Raw genomic sequence first — 16,032 nt, forward strand, 5'->3', positions numbered from 1 at the left:
AAAGAAATGGATTGTGAAGTTTGTAGCAAATATGCTTTGGAAATGCGTCGTTGATGAACAGAGTCACTGGCAAGAGCTGAAAACCACACAAGCAGTGACAGAGTTGGTTTCTTAAACGTATGGTGACATTCAAGGAGAAACACACACACACACTTCCCTATCCCACTTCCTATCCCCATGCAAACTTGGATCCTGTCAACCCTCCTCTCTCTCTGCGCTTTTTCCTTCATTCTTCGACACACACACAGCTTGGAGTGGTGCAGTTGACTGCATTCCACTTAGCCGGGGAAGCCTCCAAGAGAACCCAGAAGCTAAGTCTCTGCAATTCTAATCTGGAGTGAGCTTCACCATGACGGTGATCCCTTATCTTTTCATCCTCCACTCCATATGCCAGTGGTATATTGATAGGGCGGCTTAGGCAGAAGTTGTAACGCTAGATGTGTTTGTGGTCGAGTAGTGTGTTGGAGTCTCTCCTCATGTACCATCAGCCAGTTCCGGTTAGTTGATCTATTCCAGTACTATTCCATTCAAGTAAACCGTTAACTTGTGTAATGTTTACCATGTGTATTGTGTGCCAGTTTACTTACATTGTATTTACACTGTACCTACTTCTGCATAATTTAGGGATCCTTAATGTGAAGCGGGACCCATCTGTCTACTCACCACTCAAAGTCGGCCTCTGTGCAGTCGCAGGGCGCCGAGGTCATCGTGACCGAGTATGTCTTACCCATAACGCACCTGGCTATGGGCTTCAACTTCCTGTAGATTCTTTTCACTCCCATGATGCACGGCTCGCCCTGTGGATATATTTTCCGGGTTTAAAATGTATTTGGGAGAAAAAGGGTTGCTTTTGTTACATTTCACCCCATCGCCATACATAATTTACTGCGGTGCGGTGAACCATGCCTGTATCATACTGTGTGTGAAAAGGCATGCCGTTGCTTTTTCATCGCTTATTTTGCATCGCTGCCCACTGAGGCTCATGTTGTGTGGTGTGCTAGCGGTAAGCGATGCTAAACTTAAAAACACTTCTCTCTCTCATGTATCCTAGACCCAAGCTGTTACAGCTCGCTTGACTTAGTTTCGGAAAAACATGTAGATTTTTCGTTTTGGTACATAGGGCCGTGCTGGATGAATCAAAATGTGTTTTTTTTAGGGGTAAAACAGTAGTTCTGCTATTCTCTCTCGTAGAGTCAGGTGGTTTAACAGGAGGCTAGAGGAGTGTACCATTCAGAGGCAGAGTTGGTGTCTCTCTCGTTTCAAATAGTGATACCTACGTAGATTACATACATATGAATTTGGACTATGACAGCAAATACACTGAATGTGGAGTCAGGTGGTTTAACAGGAGGCTAGAGGAGTATACCCCTCAGAGTTAGAGTTAGTTCGCTCTCTCTCAACGTGATAACACAAATGGCCTGATTGTGGCTTTAAGGCCATTTGGACACAATCTGCTATTTCAACACCTTACCCTGACACAGACTGTTGCTTTAAAAAAAAAAAAACACACACCACAGCCTTTCCTTTGGGCCAGTTCCCAATCTGTTCTTCAATGTTTACCTCAATAATTGAATTGGACTGTTGTCCACTTCCATGGCTATATGTTTTGATCGTTAGGGCCAGCCCAATCATATAGCTGTCTGAGTCAATTATGGTAGCTTGGTCAGAATAAAGAAGCACTCTCCGTCTCATCCTTATGTTTCACTCTGGGTCTGTCTAGGCTTGAGGTGGAGCATTCGCTCTGGCTCAAACGTATGCAGTGATTTATAAAGAGAGTTGTAGAGACATGCATATACATCAGCAAGAATTAGAGGGACTATGCCTAAGTGCTTTTGGGCCTGAGGGAGACGAACGCCCGGCACCTGTCCAGCGCACACTCAAGAGCTCAACGCAAAGCAGAGGGTGGAGGTAAGGTAGTGATCAAGCAAGTACACTGCATGCCAAAACTGTTATTCACTCTATCAAGGGTCTCGGTCTATCTAGACCTCTCTGTCAAGTAAATGATAAGAGATGGAGGTTTGTGGGAATGGCCCCAGAAAACACATAGTAGCAGTTGGGGCAGCATGTAGCCTAGCGGTTAAGTGCGCTGAGCCAGTAACCAAGAGGGCGCTGGTTCGAATCCCCGAGGCGACTAGGTGAAAAGAAATCTACCGAGTTTGAGCAAGGCACTTAACCTGGATAAGAGAGTCTGCTAAGTGACAAAAGAATGCATGTAGCAGGTTAAAGACGCATTATGCAGAAATTGCTCCGCTGTTTCCTGGTTGCTAAAATTCTAATAGTTTGCCTAATTTCAGTGTGTGACAAGTATAGTGCAGAGAATCATTGTAATATCTAAACCACTGTGAAATCTATTTTCTGTAACCAAAACTGTTTGAAGCTGGTGTACAAAATTGTGAGACTCAAAAACAAAACTTATGAACAGGAAGCATAGAAGTAGGACACACAGAACAGATCTACCACTTCTTAGAATTGCTTTCAATGAGAATGACAGAATTTGGTCGGGTCGCCCAAAAAGTTACATATTGCAGCTCTAACGTGATAACATTTTCCTGACGTTAGACATCTTTTTGAAGAAGTCAGAGTAAGTTACAAGTTTTATCCCCATCTTAAAAGTTTGGGTGACACTTCAAAATAGAGATAAGTGCAAGATATAAAGTGCTCACAACTTCTTGCAATGGAAGTTGTTTGCTCATAAAGCACAGAGTTGGGTTGTTAGTGTTCTACATGTCAGGAGCTATCCAAGGCTGAAATGACCAGGCTGAGGTAGGCCTGTGAAGCCAGTTCTTCTGCAGACAGAGTTATGTAGGTGCCATTACCCGGTTGTGTAGGTGCCATGTCTGGTAATCCCCCTCTGTACATCTCCGGTTGAAGATGGACCTGAAGTCAATCTTGACCAGCTGCCACTCGGACCGGTGACTGACGTGGCCAAAGATCCTGCAAACAGCAAAGACCCTTACAGCTGCAGCAGAAAAGGTACACTGGTATCTGGTTGTCAGTTAGCAAACAGTCTGGTTATAAGGACAGGTGGCGGCAGAGGGAAAAACTCTAGTCAAACTAAGGAGTGTCGGGTCCGGCACCCATAATAGGAAGTCCCTCAGTTGTCAGACCGAGGCGTCAGTCAAGACAAGAGACTTCTGAGCTGAATAAAATATACTTAGGAGTAGTTGGCTAGAGGAATGTAAAAGTGTGAAGTCAACATATTTTCTTTCTTGGACTTGGACGAACAGGACAGTTGTTACTAAAAGCTTCAGAGAAATGGCATTTGGCAACTAATGGAATGTATACTATGGAATCCAAATGAATCACTTTACAAGACGAGATATGTCTTAAATATGTGTATTTCCCTCAGATTCAACAAAAGTGTCAGCCGAAATTCATGGTTATGACACCACAGCATTCACAAGTCTCAGAAAACATTCCTTCTCAGAGAAAATTGGGTGGGAGTTTAACTGGAATTGACCTCCTCTCTGCTAACCAAACACATTTATCACAATCAATCCATCAATTAATGGACTGAGGCGCTGGTCCATAACTCTCACTAACTGTAAAATCATTATTAATTGATAAGAAAATGATAAATAATGAGGTGTCCATACACAGAGATGCAGAACAGCTGTACTAGGCTGTCAACAATCTCCTAACAGTATCATATCCCACAGTCATGCCTGTCTCAGCTGGTTCAGAGAAGTGTATAGCACTCTGGGCCTACAGAGAGAAAATCATTGATCCTATAAATTCCTTCCATCTTCCCTGCTCTCTCTTTCTTTCCTTCCCTCCCGTCATCTGTCTGTCTCTCCCCTCATCTCTCTCTCGTCCCACTTCTGTCCTTCCCCCACCCAGACTCAGCAGCTGTGGCCTATCCTTCTGTTGCCGTGCCCGACTACAAAGTCAACTGTCTGTCCGTCACTCAGTTACGGTGATGACAGGTGTTAGAAAACACTGATGTAAGGGCTACGGGAAACCTTTTGCAGCAGCCGTCAAAGTTTTACACCAAAAAGTGCAATGCGAGCAGTATCATCTCATGTAGTATAGCTAAGTGGGTCATTCTAGAACGAAAGACGAAAAACTTAATATGCCGTGTTTCTTAAAACTATTGAGTCAATGTTGCTACATAATGCAGAAAGAAGTTGTAGAGTCGTTCTTTCCTCTTCGGTCCTTCAGACAGAGTCTATTTTATTTTTGATGATGTTCCTCGTGTTCTTCAAACGGAGTGCTCTGCTGTCGCCGGTCTCCCGACACCACTGATGTCTCTGTGACCATAATCCCGAGACAGATGGTTTTGATGTGAGGCTAAACCTTGAGAGGGATCTATTCCATTCATGTTAGGGAAAATGAGCAGTGAGCGCTGCCGTTACTACCAGGGGTTTGGATACGAGCAAACTCCCACCCTCGCACACAACGTCAACACATCTAACACGGTTACGGTTCATTCAATCTCAATTCACTATGTTAACATATCAAACATACTGTTGATCTGCAATCAGATGGGATTTCATTTTACTGTGTGGTGTAGTGGTAGCGCTGCAGTCTATACGGACAACATACATGTAACGATCGTCTGTGGTGGTAGAAGGATCGGACCAAGGTGCGGCGTGGTAAGTGTTCATGTCTTTTTAATAAACAAAACTGAACACTGGAACAAAACAATAAACGAAGTGAACAAACGAAACATGTGTGGCGACAAACACTGACACGGAAGACAAACACCCACAAACCAAAAGACAAAACAGGCTACCTAAATATGGTTCCCAATCAGAGACAATGACAAACACCTGCCTCTGATTGAGAACCATATCAGGCCAAACGACAAACCTAACATAGAAACACAAAACATAGATAACCCACCCAACTCACGCCCTGACCACACTAATACAAAGAAAATACAAAAGAACTATGGTCAGAACGTGACAATACAGTACACTTCTGGGCCAACGTTTGAATCCTGCATCCACCCCTTTTCGGCTCGGAGATTCCCATTACCGGTCTCCCTCTCATTCAAAATTGGGTAAATAAAGTTGACTTACGTCATGATGAGAGTCTCCTCCCCCGGCTCCCCTAGTAATCCGTCCACAAACAGAGGCGACATGGTGAAACTGTATTTATTCCACTGTCTCCCCTCGTCGAAACTCATCCTGTGAGAGGAACCATAGAAATAATGTATTTAACAGTATTAGAGTATTTTGTTCTGTATCTCTATGGGAGAGACCATAGCAATAGAATGAGAACTCCATTCGTGTATTTAACAGTATTATGGTATTTTGTTCTGTATCTCTATGGGAGAGACCATAGCAATAGAATGAGAACTCCATTCGTGTATTTAACAGTATTATAGTATTTTCTGCTGTATCTTTATGGTGGAAACCATAGCAATATAATAATAACACATACCAGAACATATTACAGTGTACAATATTACAGTATTATATGCATCTCTACAGGAGAAAACACAAATCTTCCCCAGTGTCTCATCAAACTAATACAAACTGAATTTAAATTATTCCACCATAACACAGGATATGAGCACTGCATTCTAAAGGCACTGAAAGGCAAGGCTTACATCACGTAACGAACAGGGAAAGGTGAAATTGAATGGCAATCGTCAAAGGAGGCGAATATCTCACGGCCTACTGGTTTGGAATTACACTAATAACTTCCTATGTTCTTAGACATACTCATTACACTATCAGGCTTATGGGAACGTGAGGATTGAGTCTTCCAGAGAGAGAGAGAGAGAGAGCGAGAGAGCGAGAGAGCGAGAGAGCGAGAGAGAGAGAGAGAGAGAGACGATGCAAACCATGCCAAATTCTATTTCTCTAATAGAGATTCACCATAGGTGTCGGATGGGGAGTGGAGTGTGTCTTATAGCCACCAGGGCCCCTCCTTGGTCCAGGTAGAGAACACTGTACTCCTCATCAAAGATCTGAAAGACAAAAGGTATAAAGTATAAACTCATTAATTTACTAGCGTTATTGATTACCAAGACATTTTTGTTTAAGTAGTGGACTTTAATGTTGATGAAAGAGCAACCTAATGAATGAAAGTACACACACACAGGCATGCAAACACATACACACACACCCACTACACACAAACCTGAAATGAGTTATGGCTCAAATCAGCATGATGATAATACATCAGACACCCCTCCCCCGTATGCCCCTCTTTCTCTCCCTTCACCCCTCTCCTACCCGCACTCCCTCCACCCCTCTCTCCCACCACCCCTCCGTCCCTCTCCCCCTCCGTCCCTCTCCCCCACATCCCTCTCACCACCACCCCTCTTCCACCACCCCTCCCTCTCCCCCTCCGTACCTCTCCCCCTCCCTCTCTCCCTCCACCCCTCCCTCTCCCCCTCCGTACCTCTTCCCCTCCCTCTCTCCCTCCACACCTCTCCCTTCACCCCTCTCCTACCCACATTCCCTCCCACCACCCCTCCCTCTCACCACCACCCCTCCCTCACCCTCTCTCCCACCACCCCTCCCTCTCCCTCCACCCCTCTCCCTTACTCCCTTCCCCTCCCTCTTCACCAATCTCCCTCTTTTTCCACCCCTCCCTCTCCCTACCCCTCTCCCTCTTCACTCCAATTTCACCCGCTCCCTCTCGTCACCCCTCCCTCCCTCTCCTTCCATCTTCACCGCTCCCTCCCCACCCATCTTTCCCTCCACCCCCCTCCGTCCGTCCCGCTCTCCCTCCATCCATCCATCCATCCCTCCCTCCCTCCCTCCCTCCACCCCTCCCTCTGTCCCGCTCTACCCCTCCCTCTCTCCACCCCTTCCTCCCTCCCTCTCCCTCCCTCCACCCCTCTCCCTCCCTCCACCCCTCTCCCTCCCCCTCTCAATCTACCATCTCTCCCTCCACCCCACTCCCTCCACCCCCTCTGTCCCGCTTTCCCTCCCTCCCTCCCTCGCTCTCGCTCTCCCTCCCTCGCAATCCACCCTCTTTGCGGCCGTCAAATAAGGGAGGTAGAGGAGAGGTGGCACAGACACCCACCCACAGGCATCGTTGCAAAGGCAGGCAAAGGCAGGGGGGCTACCGAATAACATTAGTCTAGAGAGCTCATTTGATTATCTGCACTAAATCACAGCGGCGGGTGGCAAGGTGGTGGATTAAACACCATCCTGGGGATCTCTCCCTCCCTCTCACCTGTCTCCACGTGTTGCCGGCGTCCGAGGTGATGAACATGCTCACGTTGCTGGTGGTCAACTCCGCTCCGATGGAGCCTGAGGAGAAGAGTGGGGTGAGGTTGGGTGAAGTGTTCGGGATGAGAGAGTCCCGTAATGATTTTAGCCAAGTGCTAAACTATTGATATCCTTGAGGGTGTGGGGCTGATTTAAATACAATCCAAACTTCCACAGCTGCCTGATGTACTGTACATAACCTTCATGAAATAAGTTTCTTAAATTACAGAAGTGATTGATGTCATTTCTCCCTGAAGGATGTAGATTGTACACTCGAGTCAAAGTCAGTCATGTCCTTTCATACATTAACTAAAAAGGTTTCCTAACACACATTACAGTAGTATAGTCCATTTACTGTGCTGTATTAGCCATCCAGTCTCCTCTATCACAGACCTCTGCTATCAGACTGAGGCTATTGGGCCTTCTACTATAATTACTCCCATTTAGTGGCTAATTAGAGTCACGTGGTTTAACAGGAGGCTAGAGGAGAAGTCTCTCTCTCTCTCTCTCCCCTTCATGTACATATCTACCTCAAATACCTTATTATTACCTATCCTGACGCCTAGTCACTTTACCCTGCCTTCATGTACATATCTACCTCAAATACCTTGTTATTACCTATCCTGACGCCTAGTCACTTTACCCTGCCTTCATGTACATATCTACCTCAAATACCTCGTACTACTGCACATTGATCTGATACTGGTACTCCATGTATACAGCTACATTCTTGTGTATTATATTCCTCATGTTACTATTTTTCTTTTTATTCAAATTTCTTAAACTCTGCATTGTTGGGAAGGGCTCGTAAGTAAGCAGTTCACGGTAAAGTCTACACCTGTTGTGTTCGGCGCATGTGCCAAATGAAACGTGATTTGATTAGATTTGCACCCTAGGATTAAGGGCTTTTATCCAGTGTTGAGGTGAAACAGTGCTCTGCTCAACTTCCCTATAGCTGTTGCTTTAGAGATCTATCCCCCAGCAAAACACGGTCGGTTGCAGTAGCCTACTTTGAATGGATACAAAGATGTGAAAACACTATTTGTGTGTTTGTATGTGAATGACTGGTCCCACAGCTGTTGTCCCAGAGCCATGACTCAGCTAAACACAGTCAGTCAGTAACATTATGGATATAATATTCTATATAATGGATACAGAGATGTTCTGTAATAACAATTCCACTTGTACTAGCGATAACCCTTCTGTCATACTATGCCAGTTATACTACCCCATGAAGTCCTCCAGAGTTCTCCAGAGACCCCATGGCGCGGTCTAGTAGTAGACTAGACACACTCCTGACTCCTAAGGCGTGTGGAGACATGTCATAGACTAGTCTAGCCCAGCAGGAATTAAAAGCCCTACAGCTACAAATGGGAAGCCATTCTGAGACTGATGCTGATAGTGAGTCCAAAAATGGCACCCGATTCCCTATTTAGTGCATAGGCTCTGATCAAAAGTAGTGCACTACATTGGGAACAGGGTGATATTTGGGACACGACATAGTCTCTGACCCTCCTGTGGTGTTTGTTTTACTCCACTAACGGAGGGGAGATGATGAGTGCATCGAGGGGATATGCACTCCTGTGCCCGGACTCCCAGTCGGCAGCCATAAAGGGCTAAACCGTGATGGGTATAGTTTTGGGCACCACTGTGGGTTTCTGTAATATGGAAACCTGTGTTTGGTAACACATTTGAGCTGACACAGACATGCTGCCACCTAGGTTCCCGTGGGAGAGAAAAAACGCACTGTGGATGGTAGGGCTGGGTGGTTTGTTTTACAACAAAAAACGAGTGTCCCTTTTTACACAACGGGTGGGTCTAATCCTGAGTGCTGATTGGTTAAAACCGCATTCCAGCCGGTGTCTATTCCACAAGTTACCACCGGCTAAAGCTAGACGTTATAATGCCTATTTACTCTGTTCCATCTGACTGCGCAATCCACCGTCTCATCAGCCCAGCCAGGCACTTTATAAAGCTCACATTTCTTTTAGACTAATATTTCGTTTTCAACAGCGGAGAAACCTTGCTGTCTGTCTCTCTTTGATTCAATATTCAAATTCAATCTCCAGCTGTCCCATAGTAATGAACGTGTTGTGAGTCGGGAAGAGACAGACAGGCAGGCAGGCAACGTTTCTCAGCCAGTTTAAATCATGAATCAGATGGCATCATTTTTATGGATGTATACAAAGAAATGCCAATTGGAAAAAAAAGGTCAAACGAAACAAAGTGCAGCTAGTTTGCAGTCTTTCCAGCTTCAGTTTGAAGTGATTGACTTCATCTCGGGCCTAACAACACCCGTGCCAATATATCCTCCAAACACCGGCTTCTCTGCATTATCACTTAAATAGAAGCATGTTCAGTTGGGTGGCAAGGGTGGTATTTTAACATTATATATTTCGTCTAGATTTAGTCTCTGTTCATGTGCAAATGGGAGAATGTCATATCTGACTGAAAGGGCCATGTAAAGCCAGCGATGAGCAGTGTGTCACGAAGAGTCAACAGTTCCATAGAGCACAATATAAAAGACAATAGAAGGGCGCTAGTCAGGCAGTGACTGGAGGAGAATAAGAAAAGGCACTTAAGAGGAAGAGCAGGCACTCTGACGATTCTGTCCCACTCTAGAATTCCCAAGTGTAGCACTTAGCTAGTAAATCTATCTGTATACAACGCACAGTGGTGACAGAGCGGGGACGTCAGTATGGGTCCACAACAAATAGTATGCATGGCCGTCCTAAAGTATGCCGGATCAGAAACTTTTCAGGAAGTGCTTTGGGCTGAGTACATCATTTAAATCCAGATATATTTGCAACGTGAATGAAGCCCCTGAGTTGTATAACTGCCTGGGTTTGAAAACTTTAACACAGGCCTATATGTTCTTCCCGGAACGATAAGGTATGTAAATTGTCAAAACTCAACTCATAAAGTCAAAAGAAACACCTCAAGTATCTGAGCTTCACAAAATCTTCGCAAATAAACGTAACTTTAAAAATCCACACTGTCACTTTAAATTAAATCCCATGTTCACCTACCTGAGGCCACAATGATCCCCGGGGCAGAGTCCTTGCTCTCGATATTCCCCGACGTGTAGGGGTTGGCCGACACATGTAGGTGGAGGTGTAGGGAACAGTATGGCTGGGGAGGAAGGACAAACAGAACAGTTAGTCTGACTCATTAACAAACAGGGGGGGGGGGGTCTGTCAACAGAATAGACTTAACTATGTCAACACAAACGCTCATCAGAGAAGACCCCCAAGCAAATCGAGGTGGGATTTATTAACACATACAGGAACACACACAACCCCCCCCATCATAAATCCTCACACAAACACTACTCCCCATTGGCTCCTTCCACCATTAGTTTTGATGGGAATAACCTTTAGCTGCACAATTCTCATTAGGACACTGCAAATGCCAGTAGTGAGAGCGTGTGTGTTGTGTGTGTTTAGAGGTTTATTAAAATGCTGACATTTTCTGACAAATGACTGCATCATACTGGGTGAAGGCGAGGTGCGCTATTGAATCACTAATTACTTTATCAAAGGGTAATTCTTTTGGGGTGTATTAAAGAAGCTAAAAAAGGGGGCTATGCTCTACCCCTTGGCTGACTGGGACCTGTCTCTATAATATACACTGTAATAAAGCTGACCATTAGAGCAAATCTGTGTTACTTTTAGACGGCCAGCACACTTACCTATTAGAAAGACACCGAATAGAGTTGATATCCACAAACAACACAGCAATGGTCTCAACTTTGGCCACTGAAAGTAGCTACTAGCTAGCATGAAGTTTGAGGAGAAACAAAGAAAATAAGGGCATAGTTTGTCTCTCTCTTTATCTCTCTCTCTCTCTTTCTGACACATCTCCAGCTCTAAACGTAAGATCAGTTGATTGGACTGGATCAAAATCAAAATGGCTGACCTTTCAGCTCCGCTAGCTTCCTCCGCTGCACAACCTCCGGAGCGCTCAGCTTTGACGAGCAGTGCTCTTTCAGAGCTCTATCCCCCCCTCCCTCACCACCGCGGCAACGGCCCGGCTCAGTCAACTTCTGACAAGGCCCCGTTGACAAGTCCAACAGTGTTATGACGTGTGTGCGTGTTTGGTACGTGCGTGCATCTGTGTGTGTGGTGTGTGTGAATCTGTGTTTTTGTGTGTCCTCACTAGTTCACAGCGGATGCTGTTGCCCCTCAGGTCAGCAGTGGGAGCTTGAAGTAGCCTCCAGTCTCTCCCTCTGTTGTAGGTGATGTAAGTCTTCACCACGTTGTCCATCTTCTTGTTGGCGAGGAACATCCCTTTTATACCTGCCACCTAGGAGATAGAGATTAGGGAAAACATGTTTGGAACATGTAATTCTTCTATTATATCCTGCTATCAGCACCAAATTGTAGCTCGTCTAATTATGAGTGGTTACTTCAAGGAAGGTTCTAGACCTATTAGTAGGGAAATGGTCAGACACATTGTTCTCAACTGAAAGTGCTCTTATGGCATTCTTTGCCTTTTATTAACATAAAAAGTGAAAAATGTACGTTTGTTATGAACAAAATACAAGACCAGGCTGTCTCATCAAGATAATGGATGAGGGTTAAAAATACCTGACTAATGTTACGCATTTTCATAGAGTCCAGACGATAAATCAAGTCTTGCTTATCTTGTAATACAAACATATATTATATGGTGTTTAGCGAGATGTTATCACGCTTTTACGGCTATAGGATGTTTGTGTGCAACGCCAGAGGGGATCTACTGTAATATGCATCATAATATATTGTGCTCTGCTTAATGCAGGAGATATTATTGTTATACAGATGTCGGATCTTAAATTAGACCTACATTGTCACAGCAAAATAACCCTGCAGCAGCGGGATTTGAATGTTAAGTCCATGATGTTGCTTGATTGGTGGTTAGGCTGTTAGCTGGCAAAAAGTAGGCTACATAACCGTGTGTTAGTGCGGGTTTTCAGTCCATTTATGTCAATCACAAAGCTCATCTGCATTTTCTGCAGTGCAGGAATATTCTCAGCAACAAGAGAGAGATCAAATTAAGAGCCGACATCTGTAACACAATCATATCTCCCTTATTAAGCAGAGCACAATATATCATGATGCACATTACAGTACATCCCCTCTGGCGTTGCACACAAACATGCTATAGCCATGAAAGCGTGATAACATCTCGCTAAAAGCCATTTATTATAAAATAAGTAAGAAGCGATTTATCGTCTAGACTCTAGAGACTGTAGTAAGATACGTGTGTCCTAAGTTAATCTGACTTGGGGGCTTGGGAATAACTCTGAATATGAAATTGAGTTGAAGTCCTCACGTGCATCTGCCAAGCACTCCCTTCTCGTCAATAATTGACAGATACTTCAATCTCGCCTGGAGCTCAGATTTTAGCATATGCTGTGTTTCGGGTCCCCGACCCCAATCAAGGGACTGGATTTGATTCTATCGCCGATCGCAAGGCCAAATGAGGGGTTTAGACACGGCTGGTATATCATCAACAGCCTAATTATTTGATTTTCCATGGAGCTGATATCCATTCAGAGCTGCTATTTTCTTCCCTGGCAATCTGTTGCCCCTCGTTTGTATCAGGTATGTAAGCTAATGTCTGCAGTTACTCATCAAAGAAAATAAGGTGCGCGTCAGCAGTTCTGTGTTCATTCCAAAGCGCGTTTGAAAATGGAACAGCAACTCGGTTAACGTCCAAAAGTGACAGGAGATTACTTGATTCTCCACACCTCCTGGTTCTTAAACTCTCCCACATTGATCGCTAGTCAATACAATCTAATATTACCGGAGTAGGTAATATAGAGAAAGAATAGGTCTCTTTGGGAAGATTGCATTGAAACGAGGCTGTGTTTGATGGTTATTATCAGTGATGTATTCATTCCATCTGTCAACTGTGTGATTGGAAATCGCTCAATACACCTTGTACTTGGGGGTCGAACACCTTGAAACTGTATAGTTTGTACTTCTGCAAACAATCGATATCATGGCCCCACAGGGACGCCACCCTTCAAAGCCTACTATAGGCCTGGGCCTATATTCTGTACCACTAGAGTATGTGGTATAAGTGTTCCAGAGCATTATGTATACTGTATACAGTATTTACCCCATACAGGTCTATCATGATGTTGTATACAGTATTTACCCCATACAGGTCTATCATGATGTTGTATACAGTATTTACCTCATACAGCTCTATCATGATGTTGTATATTTACCTCATCAAGGTCTATCATGATGTTGTATACAGTATTTACCTCATACAGGTCTATCATGATGTTGTATACAGTATTTACCTCATACAGCTCTATCATGATGTTGTATATTTACCTCATCAAGGTCTATCATGATGTTGTATACAGTATTTACCTCATAAAGGTCTATCATGATGTTGTATACAGTATTTACCTCATACAGGTCTATCATGATGTTGTATACAGTATCCTAACCTCATGCAGCTCTATCATGATGTTGTATATTTACCTCATAAAGGTCTATCATGATGTTGTATACCGTATTTACCTCATGCAGGTTTATCATGACGTTGTATATGTACCTCATGCAGGTCGATTATCACGTTGTAAATTTACCTCATACAGGTCTATCATTGAGTTGTATATTTACCTCATACAGGTCTATCACGACGTTGTATATTTACCCCATACAGGTCTATTATGACATTGTATATTTACCCCATACAGGTCTATTATGACATTGTATATTTACCCCATACAGGTCTATTATGACGTTGTATATTTACCTCATATAGCTCTATCACAACGTTGTATATTTACCCCATACAGGTCTATCATGATGTTGTATACAGTATTTACCTCATAAAGGTATATCATGACGTTGTATATTTACCCCATACAGGTCTATCATGATGTTGTATACAGTATTTACCTCATAAAGGTATATCATGACATTGTATATTTACCCCATACAGGTCTATTATGACATTGTATATTTACCCCATACAGGTCTATTATGACGTTGTATATTTACCCCATACAGGTCTATTATGACGTTGTATATTTACCTCATATAGCTCTATCACAACGTTGTATATTTACCCCATACAGGTCTATCATGATGTTGTATACAGTATTTACCTCATAAAGGTATATCATGATGTTGTATACAGTATTTACCTCATAAAGGTATATCATGACGTTGTATATTTACCCCATACAGGTCTATCATGATGTTGTATACAGTATTTACCTCATACAGGTCTATCATGATGTTGTATACAGTATTTACCTCATACAGGTCTATCATGATGTTGTATACAGTATTTACCTCATACAGCTCTATCATGATGTTGTATATTTACCTCGTAAAGGTCTATCATGATGTTGTATACAGTATTTACCTCATACAGGTCTATCATGATGTTGTATACAGTATTTACCTCATACAGGTCTATCATGATGTTGTATATTTACCTCATACAGCTCTATCATGATGTTGTATATTTACCTCATACAGCTCTATCATGATGTTGTATACAGTATTTACCTCATACAGCTCTATCATGATGTTGTATATTTACCTCATACAGGTCTATCATGATGTTGTATACAGTATTTACCTCATAAAGGTCTATCATGATGTTGTATACAGTATTTACCTCATACAGGTCTATCATGATGTTGTATACAGTATTTACCTCATACAGCTCTATCATGATGTTGTATACAGTATTTACCTCATACAGGTCTATCATGATGTTGTATACAGTATTTACCTCATAAAGGTCTATCATGATGTTGTATACAGTATTTACCTCATACAGGTCTATCATGATGTTGTATACAGTATCCTAACCTCATGCAGCTCTATCATGATGTTGTATATTTACCTCATAAAGGTCTATCATGATGTTGTATACCGTATTTACCTCATGCAGGTTTATCATGACGTTGTATATGTACCTCATGCAGGTCGATTATCACGTTGTAAATTTACCTCATACAGGTCTATCATTGAGTTGTATATTTACCTCATACAGGTCTATCACGACGTTGTATATTTACCCCATACAGGTCTATTATGACATTGTATATTTACCTCATACAGGTCTATCACGACGTTGTATATTTACCCCATACAGGTCTATCATTGAGTTGTATATTTACCTCATACAGGTCTATCACGACGTTGTATATTTACCCCATACAGGTCTATCATGATGTTGTATACAGTATTTACCTCATAAAGGTATATCATGACATTGTATATTTACCCCATACAGGTCTATTATGACATTGTATATTTACCCCATACAGGTCTATTATGACGTTGTATATTTACCCCATACAGGTCTATTATGACGTTGTATATTTACCTCATATAGCTCTATCACAACGTTGTATATTTACCCCATACAGGTCTATCATGATGTTGTATACAGTATTTACCTCATAAAGGTATATCATGACGTTGTATATTTACCCCATACAGGTCTATCATGATGTTGTATACAGTATTTACCTCATACAGGTCTATCATGATGTTGTATACAGTATTTACCTCATACAGGTCTATCATGATGTTGTATACAGTATTTACCTCATACAGGTCTATCATGATGTTGTATACAGTATTTACCTCATACAGGTCTATCATGATGTTGTATACAGTATTTACCTCATACAGCTCTATCATGATGTTGTATATTTACCTCGTAAAGGTCTATCATGATGTTGTATACAGTATTTACCTCATACAGGTCTATCATGATGTTGTATACAGTATTTACCTCATACAGCTCTATCATGATGTTGTATATTTACCTCATACAGCTCTATCATGATGTTGTATACAGTATTTACCTCATACAGCTCTAT

The 16,032-nt window shown here is 42.8% G+C and overlaps 1 protein-coding gene across 3 annotated transcripts in view; it reads right to left on the minus strand.

Annotated features, from left to right (window-relative positions):
• LOC129836223 (VPS10 domain-containing receptor SorCS1-like) overlaps positions 1-16,032 on the minus strand; it is a 142,987-nt gene that overhangs the window by 19,814 nt on the left and 107,141 nt on the right. For all 3 annotated transcript variants that reach the window (XM_055902096.1, XM_055902105.1, XM_055902114.1), the window contains exons 10-16: positions 11,334-11,480; positions 10,205-10,307; positions 7,141-7,217; positions 5,829-5,920; positions 5,025-5,132; positions 2,817-2,934; positions 664-797 (exon numbers count right to left, since the gene is read on the minus strand). In XM_055902096.1, the coding sequence (XP_055758071.1) occupies positions 664-797; positions 2,817-2,934; positions 5,025-5,132; positions 5,829-5,920; positions 7,141-7,217; positions 10,205-10,307; positions 11,334-11,480 (779 nt within the window). The remainder of the gene's footprint in view (positions 1-663; positions 798-2,816; positions 2,935-5,024; positions 5,133-5,828; positions 5,921-7,140; positions 7,218-10,204; positions 10,308-11,333; positions 11,481-16,032) is intronic.

The sequence above is a fragment of the Salvelinus fontinalis genome, chromosome 3, assembly GCF_029448725.1.
Source record: "Salvelinus fontinalis isolate EN_2023a chromosome 3, ASM2944872v1, whole genome shotgun sequence".
Classification (NCBI taxonomy): domain Eukaryota; kingdom Metazoa; phylum Chordata; class Actinopteri; order Salmoniformes; family Salmonidae; genus Salvelinus; species Salvelinus fontinalis.